Source organism: Populus euphratica, unplaced genomic scaffold, assembly GCF_000495115.2.
Source record: "Populus euphratica unplaced genomic scaffold, PopEup_1.0 scaffold273.1, whole genome shotgun sequence".
NCBI classification, from domain to species: Eukaryota; Viridiplantae; Streptophyta; class Magnoliopsida; order Malpighiales; family Salicaceae; genus Populus; species Populus euphratica.
This window is the reverse complement of record NW_011500153.1, coordinates 143,768-167,177: the sequence shown is the minus strand read 5'-3', so window position 1 is coordinate 167,177 and position 23,410 is coordinate 143,768. Positions and strand designations below refer to the sequence as shown.

Here is a 23,410-nt window from a genome sequence, read left to right as displayed (position 1 = left end):
GTTAGTCCACAAATTTATTGACTTGTTTTAACAATTATAAAATGTTTTCTTCTAGGATATGAATCGAAAGAAGAGCGAGTTTTGAGGATATAAAAACAGCGGCAAATGACAAGGATACATCTGACTATTAACTACGTACGGCGTCCACAGTTCCAAAGTCTTTGTCATCCTTGTCCCAGTGGAGAAGTCAACTTCTTTGTGTTTCAAGGATGATTGGTTGGAAGCATCTAGATAGTAGTAGTAAAGTGATAAAAATTTATAATTAAAATTTTTGTTTTATAGTTTTAGATTTAAATTTTTAATTGCTAATATGATAGGATTATATGGTCATTAACTTTAGAGTTTGTGGGATTAGTCGTGATGTGCACAAATTAACTCGAATATCCATATTAATCTAAAAAAAAAAGGTTTGGTTGGAATTAGTGACTCCAAATCCACATCAAATATAATTTACTTATTATAGTGTGTTTTTAACTATGGTGCTGGTTTCGGTTTAAATTGTTTTTATTTTTAAAAAAATAAATTAAAATAATTATTTTTTAAAATAAATTTTTAATTTTTTAAAAATATAATTTTAATGGCATTATCAAATATTGTAAAAGAAAAGTGATATAAAATTGATTTTAGTTCTTGTAAAATTTCTTTAAAAATAAGGCCTTCCAATGAAAACCCAGCTATGCCACACCCGACCACGACAAAAGAGAAGCCAGACGAAGCCAGACCAAAAACAAAATTAAGCCAGCCGACAAAAACTCCAGAATACATCAGCAGGCTATCTGATTGAGAACTGTGCCAATCCACAGTTCCTTAATTCTTGGTAAACAGGATGTATGCTTTAGCTTTTGCTTTTTAATTTTAATATCTTTTTAATTAAAAAATAGTATAAATAATATTTTAAAAGTTCCAACTCCACTTAATAGTTTAATAATTTAAATTATTGTATTGAGATAATGTTTTTGATATAATATTAAAATTTTAATAATTAAATAATTATAAATTCAAATTTTATTATTTCTATTTATTTGATAAAAATTAATATTAAAATAGTTATTTAATAATTATAAATGCATTCATTACACATGCCTTGTAATTTGTACTATTGTTAATTTAAGAAAAATGCTTTTTGTTAGGGTTTAAAAATATATATTTTTAGCTAAAATTGTCATTTAATGAATTTTAAAGTATAAAATATATAAAAACATAATATTTTATTTTCTATAAAATCAAGATTTAAAAAATAATTATATACAAAAACCAGAAAAACAGGCAAAAGCTATTTAGCTAGCCTAATCTTTGATATGCCCGCACAAGCAATCCTAATCTTTAACACCAAGCCAATTCTCTATCAATCCACTTGACTCCTAGCCAAAATTTAAGCCACGTATCTAAAAAAATGGCGTGTATTTTTAGATTTTTACCTGTTGGATGATTTTAACAGACTTCTGTTGTGAAGGTAATTCCCTCATTTAGTGTTTTCAACACAAGAATCCTGCCGATCATGATGATCTTCTTAAATGAGGGCCAACAGGTTCCTTTCTAGAGGTGGGATGAGGACATCATGAGCAGGTACGAAATGGACCTGGTTGAAAATATTCAGCCTTCAAGTGGATATGGAGTGGCTATAGTCTTGGATTCAGTGCATCTAGAGTTCAAGAAAGGTGACCTGGTTTGGGGAGTAACTGGTTGGGAAGAGTATAGTCTCATTACAGCAACAAAGGGACTGTCCAAAATTCAACACAGATGTGCCTCTTTCCGATTATACTGGAATTCTTGGTTAGCTGTTTTTATTTTTATTTTTCGTCTCAATTGCATCTTTGTTAAGGTTAGGTTACTGTAGTGCTACTAAAATACATACATGGTTGGCAAGTGTGAACAGCAGTTTCCCTTTTGACATCCTTAGCAGATATGATATTGTGCTAGAAAACTTGCAAAATGTGACAACTAGGTACCATAAAACTCAAGGTCCCAGAACCAGAATGTAAGAATGGGATTCTTGTGAAGAATTTTATCAGTCATGCGATCCCTACATGAAAGGCCTAATGACAAAACTCCAAGGCATTCCCCTTGATCCATCTAAGCCTGCTTTGATCAGTTATCGTATACCCATATGAGTTTTATCTCTGTTTCTATTTGCCTTTCAAGTAAAAATTTGGATTCTGTACGCCGTTTAGTGACATGGGATTGATTTTAAAGCTACATTGAAGTGAAACTATCGGATTCTTATGCAAGTCTTGTGTCAAATTACAGGACTGAAATGGCTAAGAGTCAAGAAGGTGGTAATTTTAAAGAGTCTAGATGAATTCATGTTGTACAATGATCGGGTTTCTTATGTGTGTTCGTGTGGTTACTGAATTAATTGGTGACACTTGGATTCTTGAAATCATGCAAATGCAGCCTACGGGTGGGCGAGGAGTTGCTAAAGGATTGGATTCAAGACATACAAATTTCAAGAACAATATAGTCTTATTACAGAAACACAGACACCAATCGCAATTCATGACCAAGATGTGCTTTAATCTATTTTTAAGGTTCTGTTTATGAAATTCAGAGCACTGTTTTGGGATAACAAACAGGTTTGAAAAAATAATTCCTTATTTTCTTTTCGACAATTTTCAAAATCAAACTATTGAGCTTGGAGATTGGTAAATTGAAATTTATTCAGCAGCAGGAGGCTCCGAACCAAATGCTGGAGTAGACAAAGAAGTCCTTGCATCATCCTGTGGACTGCTAGCACCAGGAGCAGTAGTACCAAACAGAGTGGAACCAAATGTTGGAGCAGGAATTGAACCAAATGCTGGAGTGGACGAAAAGTTAGCACCGAATGCTGGGGCTTCATCACCGAACATTGCAGGAGTTGAACCGAATGCTGTCGTAGACGAAGTATTTGCAGCAACGTGTGCTGTCCCAAACAGAAAGGGCATGGGAAAGTCGTTTTGCGTCTTGGACAGGAATCAGAATGCCCAAGGTGCAGACAATAGGAGCATCTAGATGTGGGCTGCCATTCATACTCAACCTTTTGATCATAGCTGTAGCCCTTGTCATCCTCAATGGTGACTGAATCAGGTAACATCTTATCAAAACCCACTTCGACACAAACTCTTGCAAAGCACAATGTCTCTCTTGATGCTGTTACAGTATCAGCAAACAAAGGTCTGCCCACCAAACTTACAATCTTGCCAAGTGCCTCAGGAGACCACAGATGCAACCTCAGATTCGGTAACTTGATCCAAATCGGTGCTGACTTCAACTCTTCGATTTCCAAGCTCATATCACGACTCCATGGCTTTAAAATAAAAGGTTTACTACCATCATAAAACCTTGGACCCTCACCCAATGCCAACTCCTTGCCACGAGCAGATTCAAAATCCAAGACAAAAACGCCTGACCCTTGTGAATATACCTTAACATTCCCGTATTTTCTCCACTCCGAGTCGATTAAATTGTTGATAAACTTGTTGAAAGAAGGTGGGCCGAAGGTTGAATCATGGCCAAGAAAATAAGCAACCACAGCGTTTTCCCATCTTTTAAACTCCGACGCAACATCCTCTTCATTAACGAGGGCCAATTCCTTTCCATTCTTGGCCACAGGTGCTACGAACTTCAATTCCATCCTCTTATGCAATCTGAATATTCAAGTAGCGTTTGATTTATGTTCCAGGTCTGGACAAGACAGAAGGGAGAAGAAGTTTGATTGATGTTTCGGGAGAAGAGAAGGGATGAGATGGAACAGATGGCGAAGAAATTCAAGAAAGGAAGTATCACAGGGCTAGATGTCAAGGAAAGTAGAAAAGCTAGACGAAAGTAGGATCTGGAATCAAAGATGTTGCAAGGTGGGTGGGACTCTGTGTTCCCTGCCATGCACTTGTATATATGGGAACTCAGGTCGGGAGGTGCTGGCGAGTAGGAAAACCAAAGCACAAAGCCTAAGCTCAACGCTAACTAATCGAAATTACAAAGTCAAAGCCTCAGTTTGACGCAAACGAGTGGGGAACATGGGGGATGATGTGATGTGTGGTTCCAATACTCTTTATTTTAAAACAAATAAATAAATAAATTATTACTTGATATTCATTTGATTTTGTCTCACACTTAGTTTGTTCACTAAGATCGTAGTTGATATTATATTTCCAGCCGGTTTTGTAAAATATCTTTTGTTTTAAATTTATTAAAATAATTGTTTTAAATTTTCATCTTATTTTTAACATCAATATATTAAAATTATAAAAAATATTAAAAAAATATCAATTTTATAATAAAAAAATAATTTTAAAACATAAACAAACTTATTCTTAAATACACACGGTGTGATATGTGTTTTATCCCCATTATATTTTTTAAAATATTTATTTATTTAATACACAGTGTGGTTTTTGTTTTACCCCATCATATATTTGAAAGTATTTGTTTATTTAACAAAAAAATATCAGGAAATATAATTTATCCTTCAAAATTGCCCTCTAAAACATTAACAGAATTCTAAAACGTGTTGGATTTTTACTATATATAAATACATTATGAATCAAGAGACAATTCAATTATTATACATGTATGTACTGTAGATCAAGAAATATTTAATTGTGCGCTTACACATTTGCTTTACTATATATTACGTATGGAAAAACATTATAGAAATACTATATTTTTATTATGGACACAGAAACATTGTCCTATGAACGATATTGTAATCATAAATACTATAGACAGTACTGTAGTACGCTGAAGAATATTTCTTTCTCGTGTTTTTAGTCAAGAATTACAGCTAGAAGCATTGTCTTCTTTAAAAAAAAAAATTAGGAGGTATAATTAATAAATCAAATTCAAAATATTTTTAAAAAATAACAATAATATTATATCCTGTCTCCTTGCCAGACCCAATAGAGCCATTAAATATGGATGATATTGTAAGTGCCGGGGGGGTGGGGGCGTTGTCTTTATTTCCTAATTGCCTTTTCTTTTATTATGAGCTTATATGCTCAACAACAATTGCATCTTTATTTCTCATTTCTTATTTATCTTCAAGAATCTTCGATGTTTAAGAATAATTTGTAGCTTACAGTTACACTTATCTCTTGCTGTAGGGAAAAAATTAGCATTCAGTTAATCAAAGCTTCCTTATCTAGCATCGCAAGCTCACTGGACATCTTCATCATCTGCTTCTTTATTATCTTTATGAATTCCATGTTTCTAATTCATAATTTTCTAATTATTTTATAGCTGTATATTATAATAATTAAAATTAAATTTTACTTAAAACACCATACCCAAAACACTTTTAAAAAATATCAACAGTGTTGGGTCTTGTCTTCTAACAAGAACCAACAATGTTAATTTTTTTTTAATTTTTAATTTTTAAATTACTTTAAATTAATTTTTCACAAGCCAGACATAAAAAATTTAAAGATTTTTAATTTTTTTATTTACTTTAAATTAATATTTTTTGAAGTCTTTGTATTATTTTTAAATATGTTTTTTTATATATATATTGAGATTGTGTAGACAAAATTTTGAATTTTCATCTTTACTTTAAATTAATTTTTTATATATATTTTTGTATTGTTTTTTAAATATTTTGAGATTGTGTTTGGCTGTAAAATAAGACCCAAGAAAAAATATTAAATTTAAAATAAATATTACTACTATAAAAAAAACATAGAATTTTATTTTAAGGATAAAATCAATTATTCTTATTATTATTATTAATTTGGATATGACATCCCTTCCAAACCCAAAAAACTTGGGGCTTCAAAGGTGCACATGATTTATAGTTTTAAAAATACTTTTAAAAAATTTGAAATTTTTTTAATTCTATTCTCTATATTGTCATGATAAAGTTGATGGAGCTGTATACTTTATATGAGATTTAGAATTTTATCAATATTTTATTATCTTTAAATTTTTTTATGCAATAATTTTGAATTATATATATTATTAAATATATAAGAAATTATGTGTTAGGTCTAGCTCCTTGCAAGAACCATTAGAGCCGGATCTTACCACGTGTACGACTTGTAATTGCTTTGGGTCTTAAGGTGCGCAAAACCCAAAATAGTTTTGGCTCCTCTTACCTGCTGCAGGACCTATATGGGTGTTGGGTCCTACCAGATGCATAACCAACAATAACATTGGGTCTCGCTGATACAAGGTTTAAAATTGCTTTGGATCCTAACAAATGCAAAACCCAAAATAACATTGGGTATTGTTGGTATTGAATCCAAGTAAGTGTTAGGTCCTACTGATGAAGGACCCAATTAGATGTTGGTTCCTATCGAGTGCAAAACCCAAAGTAATAATAATAATAACAGCTTTCTACACACCGTGACCCAACAACTAGAATTCAACAATGATGGGCTTTATTTCCCACCTCACTAGGACCTAACAATATTGAATCTTATAAACATAACCCAATAGCTTTGGGCTCTGCCTTCCACCTCACCATAACCCAATAATTAGGCCATAGATCCTACAAGGTGTAGGACCCAATTGGACGTTGGGTTTTACCGGGTGTAGGACTCAAAGTAGTAATAACAATAATAGTCTCCCACACACCACGACCCAACAATTAGGATTCAACAGCAGTGGCAGTGGGCTTTGTCTTTCACCTCACTAAGACCCAATAATATTGGGTCTCATAACTAGGACCCAATAGATCTGGGCCTTGCTTTCCACCCTACCATGACCTAACATCTGATTGGTCCTGTAGGGTGCAAGGTCCAATTAAATGTTGAGTTCTATCTTGTGTAGGACTTATAATATCTCTGGTCCTGCCTAGTGTAGGACTTATGTGGATGTTGAGTCCTGTACAAGCAGAATCCAATGAGGTGTTAAGTCCTGTTGAATGTATGATCTAAAATAACCCTAAATCTTGCTAATGTAGGGTATAAAATTACTTTGGATCTTGACGTGTTTAAAACCTAAAATATCATTGGGTTGTATTGGTGCAAGACCTAATTAGGTGTTGAATCCTGCCGGATGCAGGACCCAAAATAGTAACAACAATAACATTTTCTCACACACTACGACCCAATAACTAGGATTCAATAGTGGTGAGCCCTGCCTACCACCATGACCCAACACCTAATTGGACTCATCTGCTACTAGAACCCAATATCTATGGATCTTTTTTTATCTATAATCTAACAAATTGGCCATGCTAAGACCATAATCCAACCTTTAAGGTTCTGCTTTGAAAGCAGCACTCAGTACTATTAGGTGAGTATGTTTCATTTAAAATCTTAGCTTGTAATTAATCTGGAGTAAATTAGTTGACTCATCAGGTCATCCTAAAACTCGGTTGATCCAGCAAAAATCTAGAATTTTTTTTTTAAAATGTATTTTTTCTACAACCCTAGATGCTTGTATCATATATATATATATATATATATATATATATATATATATATTCTAGTTAGTTGCTAATTTATTTTATAATTTATTATATAAATATAATATAAATATATTTTTTATGTGAAATTTGAAGCATGTATATTTATGATTTATTAATATGAGATGAAAAATGTTTTTGGTTTAAATATAAAATAAAATGATGTGAACACTAAGAAAATAAACAAAATATCCTATCTTTTATCTCGAAAATAGGTTTCAGGCTATCTATAAAATTCAAAATAATGTCTAGAAAATTAAAGGCTAAACTGTCAAACATCCAAATATTAGGGACTAGAAAGATAACTTATCCTTAAAATCTCCCAGCTAAAACACCACTCCCATGACCAGCTGTCCATCCTCTGTCTACATTACAGAGACGAACTGAAGCGACAACCGTGAAGTGAAAAATGGAGAGTGATGATGGTGAAGTGGTGAGCAACAAGCAAGTGATCTTCAAGGACTACGTGCCTGGTGTTCTTAAAGAGTCAGACATGTACATCACTACTAGTACTATCACACTCAAGGTCCCAGAAGATTGTACTTACGGTGTTCTTGTAAAAAAATCTTTACTTGTCTTGTGATCCTTGCATGAGAATCCGAATGAGAAACTTTCAGGGCTCTTATATTTCTCCCTTGAAGCCTGGTTCGGTGAGTTACCTTAGATCCATTCGAGTTTTATCACCGTTTCTCTTGCTTTTAGCATGTTTCGAAGTAAAGATTGCATTTTTCAATTTGTTTCAGCAATTGAGTTTTTGTAATTAATTTTGTAACATGGTTTTGTTCTTAATTATACAATGAAGTGGAAAGTCTGTAGCTTTAGTGGATGTTTTGTGTAAATTTACTTGCTTTGTAGTGGATGGAAATTATGGAGAGAATAGCTTACTTTAGCTCATAAACTAATAGATTTTGTTGGTTGTGTGTCACTGAAGTTAGATGTGACATTTTTTTTTCTTGGAATTTGCATGAATGTAGCCTATAAGTGGACGTGGAGTGGCTAAAGTTTTGGATTCAAGGCATCCGGATTATAAAAAGGGCGACTTCATTTGGGGAATAACTGGATGGGAAGAGTACAGTGTGATTACGGCAACAGAGACTATTTAAAATCCATGACAAAGATGTGCCCCTTTCCTATTATACTGGAATTCTTGGTAAGCCTTTTCGGCTTTTGTAACTGTTTTGTTTATGAAATCAGATCATTGTTGGTGCTAATAAGTTGATTGAATTTTTTATTTTTTTGTTTAATTTTTTGAGAATTCTAGAAAACCAAACTATTGTGTTTGGAACTCTGTAAAGTTTGAGTTTAATGGGGTGTGGGAAACTTACATTTGTTATGATTATGTTGATGATGATATGTGGATGAAGAGAAATGAGAGCCGCTTCTTATAGTGTGCATGGTGTCGGGCTGTTATGGATTCTTCTAGTCATGTCAGGGTATTAATTTGTTGGCTAAAATTTGATACATTGTGTCCTGAGGGTAGTCATGCTTGCCTTTTACCTCTTCAGATGCTTCTTTGTCTTGATTCAACATTAGGTATGGTCAATGATTTCACGATACTGGCTGTTGTTCATCAACCTTTTGAGGTGTAGAAGGCCATGCGGCGGTTCTTAACCTCACAAGGTTCAGGGAAACTAGAGCGAGACACTGCTGATATAGATATTACCGTAACTATCATTGGTTTCCATTATGATTTCTTCTTCTAGGAAGGCCGGGTTTGACTGCTTATGCTGGCTTCTATGAAATATGCTCTCCTAAGAAAGGGGAGTTTGTTTTCATATCAGCAGCCTCTGGTGCAGTTGGTCAGCTCGTCGGGCAGCTTGCAAAGTTGTTAGGTTGCTATGTTGTCGGAAGTGCTGGGAGCAAAGACAAGGTATGTCTCCTTAGTGAATGTTTATCGTTATTTGTGTTTTTCCTGTTTTATTTGGCACTGCTTCTCGGTGTAATCTGGTGCTGTTGCTTTTCAAAGTCTGGAACACAATAAAACTTGGAATTGCAAACCTGCTTGAATAATTAGTTATTATACAAAAGACTAAAAAGCTCTTTTCTAGTTGGAAAGCTGGTTGAAGGCTGCCAAATGGCAAGCAAAATATATTAACTGGAAGAGCCAGAAAAAGATGGTACATGAATGTTCTATTCGATGGGTTCCGGGGAGTTTCAGTGTCACACAAAGCTTAGGCACCATGAAAAAGATGGTACATATTCTTCTCTTGAAAGCTTACTCTTCTAATAATGTACCAATGAGGATCTAAGTTCGTAAGTAGCCTACAAGTAAATGCTTCTAATCAGTGTCCAAAAAACAACATCTGAATAGCCTAGAAAACACAAGACTTGCAGAAAACACCAGCATTTGACAAAGATTTTACATCCTTTTGTCCATAGGAAATTTTTAGGTTAGTCCTTTTGTCCGTATGAATTTTCTGTCGTTCCATTACTTGCAAGTTGCAATGAACAAGTATCTGGACATCCATTTCCTTGTACAATACTCTTGTCTATTTCATGGTTAGAAGCTTGTAAAAAAACTTGACTGAATTTAGGGATAAAATTTTGTTAGACAAGGACATTGTTTTACTTGATTTCTTTCGTAAGTCTGAATTTTGGGCAAAAACACGGATAGCATGTAGTTCAGTAGGTGAGACATATAGTGCTGAGTAGTTCTGGAGGCTGTCCTAGATCTGTTCTGAATATATATTTTCGTGGTCTGCATCAGCTCCCTGGGCTTCCCATTACTGTTTCCAATATTGTATATGCGTTCCTTTTTCGTGCATGACAAAGTAGGTAATGTTGCAAGTTATCAAAGGAACAAATGGCTCTCCCTTTGTGTCATGGAAGTTAAATAGGCTTCGTCTTTTTTTTTTTTGTTTTCTTGACCTTCATTTCTCCAGTCCTCCTCTCATTTCTGTAATATAAGGTTGATTTGTTGAAGAATAAGTTTGGCTTTGATGATGCTTTCAACTACAAAGAAGAGCTGGACTTCGATGCAACTTTGAAAAGGTTAGGGGTACAATTTGCTGAAACTGGACCTGTATTGGTAAAATGTGTTGGTGTGAGAAACCACTTGTGGTGGCTTTAAAACACTCGGAGGGAATAAAACACACTCTTTTATTTCAAGAACAACAAGTTTACAATAATGACAAGTTTACAATAACAACCCCTTTTTCTTTCTCTCTTTCTCTCTAGTGTTTCTCTCAATCTCTCCACACATAATTGCATAAACTTATCAATCTCTCCACACATAATTGCATAAGCTTAGCTATCTATTTATACACGAAATCAAAACAAGAAAATTCAACCTTCAAGTGTGAAGACGGTTTTGGCCGACGGTGTGAAAGCGGCTGGCGACCGGTGGCTGGCAGCATGCAGCTGGCGGCTGGTGGCTGGTCGGTTGGTGGCTGCCTTCCTTGACCTTCTGGATTGAGTTTATTTCAACAAATCTCCCTTTTAAACTCAATCGAGGGATGTTATGCCAAGCATGAACTTCATTCTGATAAATGTTTCTCCCTTCAATGGTTTTGTATTTTTGCACTTCTTCTTTTGCATTCTTATTTGTTTTATAGGTAAAGAAACAAAACAAAGTTGTATCTTCCATGACTAGAGTGGCATCGTACAACTCGTCTAGATTTCTCATCTTTCTTGGTCCTTCTGATGAGGATGCTGATGATGGTTCTGATGATGATTCTAGCGTGTTTCTCTTGTTGAATACAGGAAATCCGTGTACTGAACTTTGTGGCTCATCTTCTGGTACTATTGGACCTTCTGCAAGTACTGTTGGTACTTTTTCATCTTCAAGGATCAAATCAGTGCTGATCCATTTAACTGCTTTTTGGTCATTATTTCATTGCCAAGTTTTATCTTCTTTAAAGATAACATCTCTGCTCATAATTACCTTCTTGGTGATGGGATTATATAGCTTGTATCCCATCCTTCTCTTACTGTATCCGACAAATATGCATTTCTTGCTTTTATCATCAAGTTTGGTTCTTCTTGCATCTGGGATCTTTGCATATGCCACACAACCAAAGACTCGAAGATGAGTAACACTTGGTTTGTGACCACTCCATGCTTCTTGTGGAGTGACAGCTTGCAAACTTCTGGTTGGGCAACGGTTCAGCCAATATACTGCACATGATACAGCTTCAGCCTAGTATTGCTTAGGTAACTTCTTTGCTTTGAGTAGACTTCTTGCCATATCAAGAATTATTCGATTCTTCCTCTCAGTTACACCATTCAGCTGTGGTGTATAAGCTGGTGTTGTTTGATGTTTGATGCCTTGTTGTGTATAAAAGGCTTCAAAGTCATTTGCTGTATATTCTCCACCTTGATCAGATCTCACAGTTCTGATCTTATAGCCACTTTGCTTCTCAACAATTGCTTTAAAATCTTTAAAACAATTGAACACTTCTGACTTCCTCTTCAGAAAATATACCCAAGTCTTTCTGCTAAAATCATCAATGAAAGTGAGGAAGTACCTATTTTGTCCAGTCGACATAGGCTTTATAGGACCACACACATCTGTGTGTACTAACTCTAGTGGCTTGTTTGCTTTCCAGTTGACTTCTTTGGCAAAACTGGATCTGTGATGTTTGCTGAGGACACAACTCTCACAAACTTCTTCTGGATAATCAATGTGGGGCATACCTTTGACCATCTTCTTGCTTGCTAGCATTTTCAGACTTGTGAAATTTAGATGTTCAAGCCTCAGGTGCCAAAGCCATTCTTCACTATTGGTGATGACACTCAAACCCTTTGCTGCATCATATTGGATGTTTAAAGGAAACATCCTATTCTTGGACATTTTCACATAGGCAATTAATCTCTCATTGTAGTCTGTAATTGTCAGATGATAATTCTTCATGTAAAGTGTATAACATTTCTTCAGAAGTTGACCTATACTCACCAAGTTCTGTTTTATATCTGGGACATAATAGACATCGACGATGTAGCTTTGATCGCCATTCTTCAACTTGATTGGGATGTTGCCTTTACCTTTGAATGGAACTTTTGAGGTATCTTCAAAGGTGACAAAACCTTATATGGTCTCATCTAGATCACCAAATAAATCTCGTTGGCCACACATATGATTGCTGGCTCCAGAATCAAGATACCAAATATTCTCTTGATTCTTGTCAAGTCCTTGTTGGACAAATAATGCAGCTGCTCCTCTGCTGTTGACATCCTCTTCTGTATAGTTGACTCGCTCACGTATCTCTAGTGGAGCTTTCTTTTGACATTCAGTGCTATAGTGGCTAAATTGCTTGCAATTATAACACTGAATATTCCTTTTGTCACGGTTATTGTAACCGCCTCCTCTTCCTCTAAGAGTGAATGCTTGTTGTCCTCGACCTCCTCTAGTGGTGTTTCTACCATCTCTTTCTCTAAAACCTGTATTCCAAGAACCTCTGCCTTGAAATTGCTAAAATCCTCCTCGTGTTTGTTGACTTCTTCCTCGAGTGGTGTATCCACTTGTTGAAGTCTCCCCTTGCTCATATCTGTCTTTGAGAGACAACTTTGCTTGTAAGGCATGTTCAATTGTCTTATCTCCATTTCTTTTTACAATCTTCTGCTCATGAGCTTATAAAGAACTCATAAGTTCATTCACTGTTAACTTGTCCACTTCTTTGGACTCTTCAATAGCGACAACAACAAAATCAAATTTTGGATAGGGATCTCAAAATTTTCTCAGTAATTCGAGCATCTGAAAGGGCTTCTCCATTTCTTCTCATCTGATTAACTATCACCATAATTCTTGTGTGATAATCAGAAATAGATTCAGAAGACTTCATTTGTAGCAATTCAAATTCACCTCATAAAGATTGGAGACGAATCTTCTTTATTCTAACAACACCTTTGTATTTTTGTTGGAAAGCCTCCCATATTTCTTTTGATGTTTCTGCAGAAGCAATGATTTCAAATGTCGCTTCATCAAGACCTTGATAAATGATGGTCTTTACTTTGTTGTCTTTCTTTCTATTGGCTTTGAGGACTTGCTTTTGTACCTCTGGTAAAGCATCGTCTGATTCTTTGGACTCTGGTTCATCATAACCATATTGCACAATGTTTATACACTCTTCTGAACCAAGGAATGCCTTCAATCTGATGCACCAACTATCATAGTTGTCTTTGGTTAGCTTTGGGATGAGTGTTTGTGCATTTTCTGTAGTCATTTTGCTCTTTAAATGACTATATCACTTTTTGGGAGTTGCATTTGGCAAAACCGACACCGTAGATGGATCCGGAATGGTCCAAATAGTAGGGACCGGTCTGACTTTGTAGAAAACGGGTCAAAAATAGGGTGAACCGGTCCAAAAACCAATTCGGGTGGTTTGCTGGGTTGAACCGGGAATATTCCAAGGAATATTCTTTTTGACTTTGACTTTAAAATATGGCTCGGAGCTTGGCTTGGCTTCGGAATATGGCTTGGAGCTCGGCTCGGCTTTGGAATATGGCTCGTGGCTTGGCTTGAGGCTCAAATATGGCGCGCGTGGGCTACAGTGCTGAAACTTTAGACGGAGAGTGTGGTCCACCCCGTGCTCCGATTGATCTGATTTTTGCACCGTTGAGTTCGTATTGATGAGCTCTACACTTTGGAATGATCAAAACTTGTTTTTGACAACTTTGAAAATTCGGATATTTCCCAAAAATACCTCTGTTTTTTGACGAACGAGACTCTGATACCAATTGTTGGTGTGAAAAACCACTTGTGGTGGTTTTGAAACATTCGGAGGGGATAAAACACACTCTTTTATTTCAAGAACAACAAGCTTACAATAATGACAAGCTTACAATAACAACCCCTCTTTCTTTCTCTCTTTCTCTCTAGTGTTTCTCTCAATCTCTCCACACATAATTGCATAAACTTAGCTATCTATTTATACACGAAATCAAAACAAGAAAATTCAACCTTCAAGTGTGAAGGTGGTTTTAGCCGACGTTGTGAAAGCGGCTGGCGGCCGGTGGTTGGTGGCTGGTGGCTGGTCGGTTGGTGGCTGGGCGGTGACAACTGGTGGCTACCTTCTTTAACCTTCTGGATTGAGTTTATTTCAACAAAATGGAACCCTACTAAAAAAAAATTGTATACAGTTGTAAGATGTTAGGAAAAAAAACCTGTAACATCTGTTTCAAGCTGTGAAAGAAGGCATCTTAAACTGGTTAAAGAAAGAGTTGGTGGATTTTGTATGGTCTGCTTTATTGCCTTGAAATTCCTATTCACTGCGCCATGTTAAGGGATTAAAATGATATTCCAGTGGTGCAATGGAGTCTACTTTTTTATGTTTACGGCTTTTAATCAGCATAGGTAACCTGGACAGTTGAAATTTCTATGGTGCTGCTAATCTATTTAGTTGGTAAACCAAAATAGTTTTTTTTTTTACATTTCCACTTCAAGTTATTTGAGGGTAAAATCTTAAAACCAAATTTGCTCTATCATTTGGCAGGTACTTTCCTGATGGCATTGATATTTACTTTGAAAATGTTGGTGGAAAAATGCTTGATGCAGTACTGCTCAACATGAGGGTCCGTGGGCGAATTTGTGTTTGTGGAATGGTCTCACAGTACAATCTCGAGCAGCCCCAAGGTGATCATAACTTGATGCATCTTGTGCCGCAACGCATTCATATGGATGGGTTCGTGGTCTATGATTTCTTTCACCTGTTCCCAAAATATCTAGACATAGTTTTGCCTTATATCAAACAAGGAAAGATTTTGTATGTGGAAGACATAGCAGAAGGCCTTGAAGGTACTCCGGCAGCTCTAACTGGACTCTTCGCCAGCCGCAATATTGGAAAACAAGTGGTTGCAGTTTCTCGTGAATGACTTTTTTAACACCTGCATTTTACTTCGATCATGTTCATTGCTGTTTGTCGAAGCATTATTCCTATTGCCATGTGTTATATATTCCTAAACATTTACAATACTTGCATCTGGGAGGTTTCCATTCATGCTCAACCCTTGCTTTATAGAAACCATGCTCATCTTCAACAACAACATCAGATGGTAACTCCGAACGACCGTTCACTTGGGCACAAAGTCTGGGAGATTGAAGTCTTCAATTCTTGGAGATTGAAGTCTTCCACTTGAAGGAGTTAATGATTTTAACATTAAATATTAGTTCCAAGGCTTCAATGTAATTGATGGTGCGGATAATAAATAATAAGATTGATGATGTGGGATAATAAATGATAAGAATTAAAAAAAAAGTTTTGAAAAAAAAATAGTTAGAAAAAGAAAAAAAAAAGATTGAAGATATGTAAAGTTTATAATATTTTTATTAATCTTCAAAAATTTCTTATAAAATAATAGAGGAATATATGAATAGTAAATTTTAAAACATTATGTTATCAAGTTTGACCTATTAAATTAAACTTTTTAATATAAATAATTTCAAATTAAATCATTTAACATAAATAATTTTAAATAAATAAAATAACAATAAGACAAACCTAAATAGGCTAAATAAAATAAAATAATAATGAGATAGATCCAAATGAGTTTAGTCTCTCAACTAAAGTGTGATAAGTTGAGTCATTTTACATTGTCTTCGTTCATATATTTATATAGTTATATACTTGTGTAGTTTGTAGTGTGGATATGATGTCCCACCAATTGATAGATTTTACTTTAAAAAATTTAAAGAACTTGATTTTAAATTTGCTGCTTGCTTTCTAAAGTTTTAAAAACAAAATTAAAAAACTCTAGATTTTAGTGAACGTAACTTAACTGTAAATTTAAAATATTTACATAAATATTTTAATGTAAATTTAATGTAACTTGATATTATACTTATGGGTAATTTTTAAAAATATTATTTTATTTTATAACAAGTTCTTGTTGTTGTTTTTGCATCGATTTATTGCAGGTATTTTCCTCAAAGCATTAGATAAGACTTGGTTAAATCAATTCTAATTTTTTTTTTATAAAAAATTGTTTAAAAAATGTAGTTTTAGTTTATTAAAATTTATTTTTTTTTAAAGCTAAAATGATGTAATTTTAGAATAAACTAGATCAACTCGCTAACTTATGAATTGATCTTTCCACACATCACCTGAGTCTTAGACATGCCTTATAACTATAAAATTTATATAATTAAAAGGTGTGGGTTTTTCACTATAGCTAGTATTGTTCACACACTCACAAAACATTGTGGAACTCCTATGCACTTTTTAGTAATTTATTTTGGTCCTCAAAGTTTAATTTTACGCTTTTAAATCCTAATTTAAAACCAATTGTCAAAGTTAAAATTGGAAGAAAATGGACCATAATAATAACAATAATAATAAAACCATCAAACATAAATAGCGTGCCACAGATTTCAAGAAAATTATATTTAGATCTTCAAACTTTTAAAATAACACAAATTATATAATTTAGATCTCTTGAAGTTTAAAAAATTCAATTTTGATACTAAAGTTTATTTATATTATTTTTTAATCTTTGATTAAAGAGAGAAGGGAGAGAAGGTTTGTTGAATTCTTGTGATAAGAGAAAAAAACATTGTTTAAGTCATTTCTAACCATCAAAATGAGTTTTTTTGTGTCCACGAGCTTCATGAGATGAGAGGGGCTTAATAGTGGTTTTTTGGTTTTTCAATATTTCATGAAAAGATAGATCTAGGTCTAGAAAGATAAATCTAAACCAATTTAATTATGGGTTTTTAGACTTTTTAGGTATTTGGAGTTGATGTATTGATTTGTGAGTATTTCAAGAATGTTAGTAAGGTTTTTTTTTTAAAAAAAAAAGGCTTAAAATTGGGTTTTTCCCCCAAAAGAAATGCTTCCCTAACTTTCAAGCATCATTTTACAAGCAACATATTGTTTATATATTTTATTTTAAAAAAATAAAAATGAATGACAAGTTATTTATTTCTTTTAAATATTTTTTTAAAAAAAATAGGTGTGAAGGCTTGGGGTTGAAGGCTCACCTATATGCCAAGACTTTTCCTTATAATACCTACGTGCCTAAGTTATTTGTTTTTCCCTTTTTTATTTAATATCATTGATTTGTTATTTTTTTTATTTGTTTATTTAATATTTTTTGGATATATATTTTTATAAAATTATTTTGTATGTGTTTAATTTTTAAAGTGATTTTTTTATTCATCTATAATTTTTTTATTTTTAATCTTTTGTATAGATGAATTTTATTTTTTTAAATATTTTTTTTTATTTTCAGATAATATTTCTAATATGTGCAGTCTTGCATATTATATTTTTTTCTTTTATTTTATTCAAATAATTTAATATGTGTGTCTATTTCTATTATTGTTTGATTTAATAAAAAAAATTTTAATTAATAAAATTTATCAAACACAACCAGCTAAATGTTTTATCTTGCAAGATTAAATATTTTGATTTATATTTATCTTTTAATTTTTCAACTTTTATTTTTACAAAAATTTAAACCACGTATCTGAAAAATGGCATGTGTTTTTAGATTGTACGACATTCATGATGTTGAAAGCTGCTGACACTTTTTCTTCATGTATAATTTGCTTTAGTCAAGTTGCTATAAACATGGCAGGCTCTCTTTCTTATCTAGTTTCCAAGATTGAGCAGTAGCTGAACTTGTCTTTAATATTGTCAGCCATGGACACAGATGGTGGTAGTTCTAGTGAAACTGTACAGGTGAGAAACAAGAAGGTTATGCTGAAACATCACATCAATGGTTTGCCCGAAGAATCAGACCTTCATGTCGCAACTGAAACTGTGGTGTTGAAAGTACCACAAGGTTCAAACACAGTTCTTGTCAAGGTTCTTTACTTGTCCATTGAGCCATATCAGTATATTCGATCAAGAAAGATCGAAAACCCTGGTGTCTTCTCTTCCTATCCTCCTGGCTCTGTAAGTGATGCTATCCTCTTTAATTACATTTTCTATGAAATGAAGAGAAATCTCAGGATTCTAGGACAAAAGTTTCCTGCTTGAAAACTAATGCAGGTGATCACCAGTTATGGACTGGGTAGGGTTTTGAACTCCGGACACCCTGGCTGCAAAAAGGGTGATCTTGTTTGGGGAACAACTGGATGTGAAGATTACAGTCTGATTACAGAAACTGAAACCCTCTTTAAAATACCAGACACGGATGTGCCCCTCTCTTACTATTTGGGAGTTCTTGGTAAGTTCATACATAAGCAAGATCTAAGAAACTTGTTGAAATGTTTGGGAACTAATTGTGTTTCTGTGTTTTCTCCATAGGTATGCCTGGTTTGACTGCTTACGTTGGTTTCTATGACTTTGGTGCACCAAAGAAAGGTGAAAATGTTTTCATTTCTTCAGCATTTGGTGCTGTAGGCCAGCTTGTTGGGCAGCTAGCAAAATTGATGGGTTGCTATGTTGTTGGTAGTGCTGGAAGTAAATAAAAGGTCAGTTCATTAGCGGCTAACATACAACAGAGAACATAACTCCATGTGATTTCCAAACAGAGAAAAATGTTGAAGCACAAGGAACATAGTTTAGCACTTGAATTTGTTTAGAATAGGAACAGCTTTGTTGTCTTCACTTCCCTTCTTTTCATCTTGAAAATGCACCCAAGTTTCAATAAGAAATCTCATTTTGTTGTTTCAATTTATTTTTTAAATTTCTGTTAAGGTTGATTTGTTGAAGAACAAGTTAGGGTTTGACGACGCTTTCAATTACAAGGAAGAGAAAAACTTGGATGAAGCATTGAAGAGGTCAGGTTTTGCTTTAGTTTAGCTTAATTTGCAAGTCCATGATTAATGTAGATTCAGTCCAATTGCAAGAAGACATCCATCTTATCCTGATAGCAGTAAATTCTGAAGATAATACTATAGGATGCATGGATTGAAGATGATGATGTGCTATCTCCAAGTCCATTTTCAATGAAGGGGAAAAAAGTGCCATGCATGCAGTTGTTTCTAGTAAATCCTATGCCACCTTCTCATTCTGGACAGAAAAGTACTGTCAGCTTCAAATTCTGAGTCTACAATTTTTTGCTACTGCTTTCTGACTGATTCCAGGTACTTTCCCGAAGGCATTGACATTTTCTTTGATAATGTTGGTGGAAAGACAATTGATGCAGTTCTATTAAACATGAGGCTCCATGTACGCATTGCTCTCTGTGGAATGGTTTCACAATACCCACTCGATGATCCACAAGGCATAAAAAACCTGATGTGCATCATCTACCAGCGGCTTCGTGTGGAAGGATTTGTTGTCTGACTACTTTCGTCTTTTTCCCAAGTTCTGGAACTCCATGCTCCCTTATATCAGAGAAGGAAAGATAGCGTGTGTGGAAGACATAGCTGAAGGCCTTGATAGCTGCCCAGCTGCTCTGGAAGGACTTTTTACTGGCAGAAATCTTGGAAAGAAAGTTGTCTAGTTTCTCAGGAATAAAATTTCTGTATTGTAGGTTCAGTTGTGGACCGCTAGAACAGTATGGTCTGCTATAAGTTAGTCTTGTAATTAGTCTTTTCTTTCCCGTACTTCAGAAGGTCCAACATACGTAGTCATTCGAAGTTAATGATAACATCATCAAGGTTATCTCTCATTCATTTTGATATCTTTTATGTTTTGAAGTTGTCCTTCAAGTCATGTACATGCTGTTGGATGATTTTAACAGGCTTCTGTTGTGAAGGTAATTTCCTCATTTTGTGTTTTTAACACAAGAATCCTGCTGATCATGTTGTTCCCCTCGATGATCTTCTTAAATGAAGGCCAAAAGGTTCCTTTCTTGAGGTGGGATGAGGACATCATGAGTAGGTACAAAATGCAGCGTTTACCCTGATGTGACAAAGCCTGCTTATCAGAACTTGGCATTATATTGGCAGATAATGCGATGAGTGGTGACGAAAAAGTAACAAGCAGGTGATATTGAAAGACTATGTCTTCTCTGGTCTGCCTACGAATTCAGACATGACCGGTACCATCAAACTTAAGGTACCAGAAGGAACTCCTGGGATTCTAGTCAAGAATATGTATTTGTCATGAGATCCAGCCACGAGAGGTAGAATGCTAAGAAGGAACTCCTGGGATTCTAGTCAAGAATCTGTATTTGTGAGACCCAGCCACGAGAGGTAGAATGCTAAAGCCTGTTTGGGAGTGCTTTTCAAAAGTACTTCCGAAAAAATTTGAATTTTTTTTTTTTTGCTTTAAATTAATATGTTTTTGATATTTCCAAATTATTTTGATGTGCTGATCTTAAAAATAATTTTTAAAAAATAAAAAAAATATTATTAGCATATTTTTTTAAGTAAAAATTACTTTGAAAAACAACTGCAAACACACATAACGTGAAGGATATTATGCTGAGTCCTACAAGCCTCGTATGGTCAGTCACTCATACCTTCTCATTCTGTTTATATAGCATTTCATTGAAAAGATTTTATGTGATCAATACAATTGAGAATAGGGTTGTTGATGACTTTAGCTCAATTTTTCATGCAATGGTCTAATTTCCTGAGCTAATGCTTGTGTCTGTTTGAAAATAGTCAGCCTTTAAGTGGATATGGCGTGGCTATAGTTTTGGATTCAGTTCATCCAGAGTTCAAGAAAGGTGACCTGGTTTGGGGAGTAAGTGGTCCGGAAGAGTAAAGTCTCATTACAGCAACAAAGGGACTGTCCGAAATTCAACACACAGATGTGACTCTTTCCTATTACACTGGAATTCTTACTTAGCTTTTTTAATTTTTCTTTTTCATCTCAATTGCATCTTTGTTAAGGTTAGGTTACTGTAGTGCTACTGAAATACATGCATGGCTGGCAAGTGTGAACAGAAGTTTCCCTTTTGACATCCTTAGCAGATATGATATTGTGCTAGAAAACTTGCAAAATGTGACAGTTAGGTGCCATAAAAATCAAGGTCCCAGAACCAGAATGTAAGAATGGGATTCTTGTGAAGAATTTTATCAGTCATGCGATCCCTACATGAAAGGCCTAATGACAAAACTCCAAGGCATTCCCCTTGATCCATCTAAGCCTACTTTGATCAGTTATCCTATACCCATATGAGTTTTATCTCTGTTTCTATTGCCTTTCAAGTAAAAATTTGGATTCTGTACGCCGTTTAGTGACATGGGATTGATTTTAAAGCTACATTGAAGTGAAACTATCGGATTCTTATGCAAGTCTTGTGTCAAATTACAGGACTGAAATGGCTAAGAGTCAAGAAGGTGGTAATTTTTAAAGAGTCTAGATGACTTCATGTTGTAGAATGATCGGGTTTCTTATGTGTGTTCGTGTGGTTACTGAATTAATTGGTGACACTTGGATTCTTGAAATCATGCAAATGCAGCCTACGGGTGGGCGAGGAGTTGCTAAAGGATTGGATTCAAGACATACAAACTTCAAGAACAATATAGTCTTATTACAGAAACACAGACACTACTCGCAATTCATGACCGCGATTGGTTCAATTTATGAAATTCAGAACACTGTTTTGAGATAATAAATAGGTTTCAAAATCAAATTATTGTGCTTGGAGATTGGTAAATTGAAATTTGTGCTGGAGCAGACTAAGAAGTCCTTGCATCATCCTCTGGACTGGTAGCACGAGGAGCAGTAGTACTAAGCAGAGTGGAACCAAGTTTTGAAGCAGTAGTGGAACCAAATGCTGGAGTGGACGAAAAGTTTGCACCAAATACCGGGGCTTCATCACCGAACATTGCAGGAGTTGAACCGAATGCTGTCGTAGACGAAGTATTTGCAGCAACGTGTGCTGTCCCAAACAGAAAGGGCATGGGAAAGTCGTTTTGCGTCTTGGACAGGAATCAGAATGCCCAAAGTGCAGACAATAGGAGCATCTAGATGTGGGCTGCCATTCATACTCAACCTTTTGATCATAGCTGTAGCCCTTGTCATCCTCAATGGTGATTGAATCAGGTAATATCTTATCAAAATCCACTTCGACACAAACTCTCGCAAAGCACAATGTCTCTCTTGATGCTGTCACAGTATCAGCAAACAAAGGTCTGCCCACCAAACTTACAATCTTGCCAAGTGCCTCAGGAGACCACAGATGCAACCTCAGATTCGGTAACTTAATCCAAATCGGTGCTGACTTCAACTCTTCGATTTCCAAGCTCATACCACGACTCCATGGCTTTAAAATAAAAGGTTTACTACCATCATAAAACCATGGACCCTCACCCAATGCCAACTCCTTGCCATGAGCTGATTCAAAATCCAAGACAAAAACTCCTGACCCTTTTGAATATACCTTTACATTCCCGTATTTTCTCCACTCCGAGTCGACTAAATTGTTGATAAACTTGTTGAAAGAAGGTGGACCGAAGGTTGAATCATGGCCAAGAAAATAAGCAACCGCAGCGTTTTCCCATCTTTTAGACTCCGACGCAACATCCTCTTCATTAACGAGGGCCAATTCCTTTCCATTCTTGGCCACAGGTTCTACGAACTTCAATTCCATCCTCTTGTGCAATCTGAATATTCAAGTAGCGTTGTAAAATAGAAAGGCTAGACGAAAGTAGGATCTGGAATCAAAGATGTTGCTATGTACTCCCTGCCATGCACATGCATGTATATATACAGGCACTCGGGCCGGTAGGTGTTGGCGAGTAGGAAAACCAAGTACAAAGCCTCAGCTCAACGCTAACTAATCAAAATTACGAAGACAAAAGCCTCAGTTGGACGCAAACGAGTGGAGTTGGAAACGCGGAACATGATGGGAAGCATCGAGTGAAGTGCATGTGATCTTAGAACGAATACATAAATAAATTATTACTTGATATTCATTCGACTTTGTCTCACTCTGTTTGATGACGTAGTGCGTTCTGTTATTATTAAAAATACTTTTTATTTAAAATGTATTAAAATAATTTTAAATTTATTTTATTTGATTATAAAATCACCACATTACAATTATAAAAAAAAACCATTAAAATAATATTAATTTGATGATTTTATAAAGGTAAAACAATTTTAAAAAATACCTAAAAACATAAGTAAACTCACTCTTAATTAAATATACTCTAACCAGTAGGATACAATTCATATTTTATCTCCATTATATATTTAAAAATATTTGTTTATTCCACAAATATTATAGTTGTGCTTAAATCTC

General features: G+C 34.8%; 1 protein-coding gene and 2 pseudogenes across 3 annotated transcripts; 2 read left to right on the top strand and 1 right to left on the bottom strand.

The window, feature by feature from the left end:
* Window positions 1–1,596: 1,596 nt before the first annotated feature.
* Window positions 1,597–23,047, bottom strand: LOC105111028 (uncharacterized). 3 transcript variants are annotated; one of them, XM_011006259.1, is made up of 2 exons: window positions 21,922–23,047; window positions 1,597–2,799 (listed from the first exon to the last, which is right to left on the bottom strand). In XM_011006259.1, exons 1-2 carry the CDS (start codon window positions 22,754–22,756, stop codon window positions 2,624–2,626), a joined length of 1,011 nt encoding a protein of 336 aa, XP_011004561.1. In that variant the 5' UTR covers window positions 22,757–23,047; the 3' UTR covers window positions 1,597–2,623. The 3 variants fall into 3 exon arrangements, with proteins under 3 accessions (XP_011004561.1, XP_011004562.1, XP_011004563.1); XM_011006260.1 differs by lacking the exon at window positions 21,922–23,047 and adding an exon at window positions 2,848–4,015; XM_011006261.1 differs by lacking the exon at window positions 1,597–2,799 and adding an exon at window positions 21,515–21,908 and having other exon boundaries at window positions 21,951–23,047.
* Window positions 7,707–15,267, top strand: LOC105111029 (2-alkenal reductase (NADP(+)-dependent)-like; annotated as a pseudogene).
* LOC105111030 (2-alkenal reductase (NADP(+)-dependent)-like) lies at window positions 17,783–21,302 on the top strand (annotated as a pseudogene).
* Window positions 23,048–23,410: the final 363 nt, after the last annotated feature.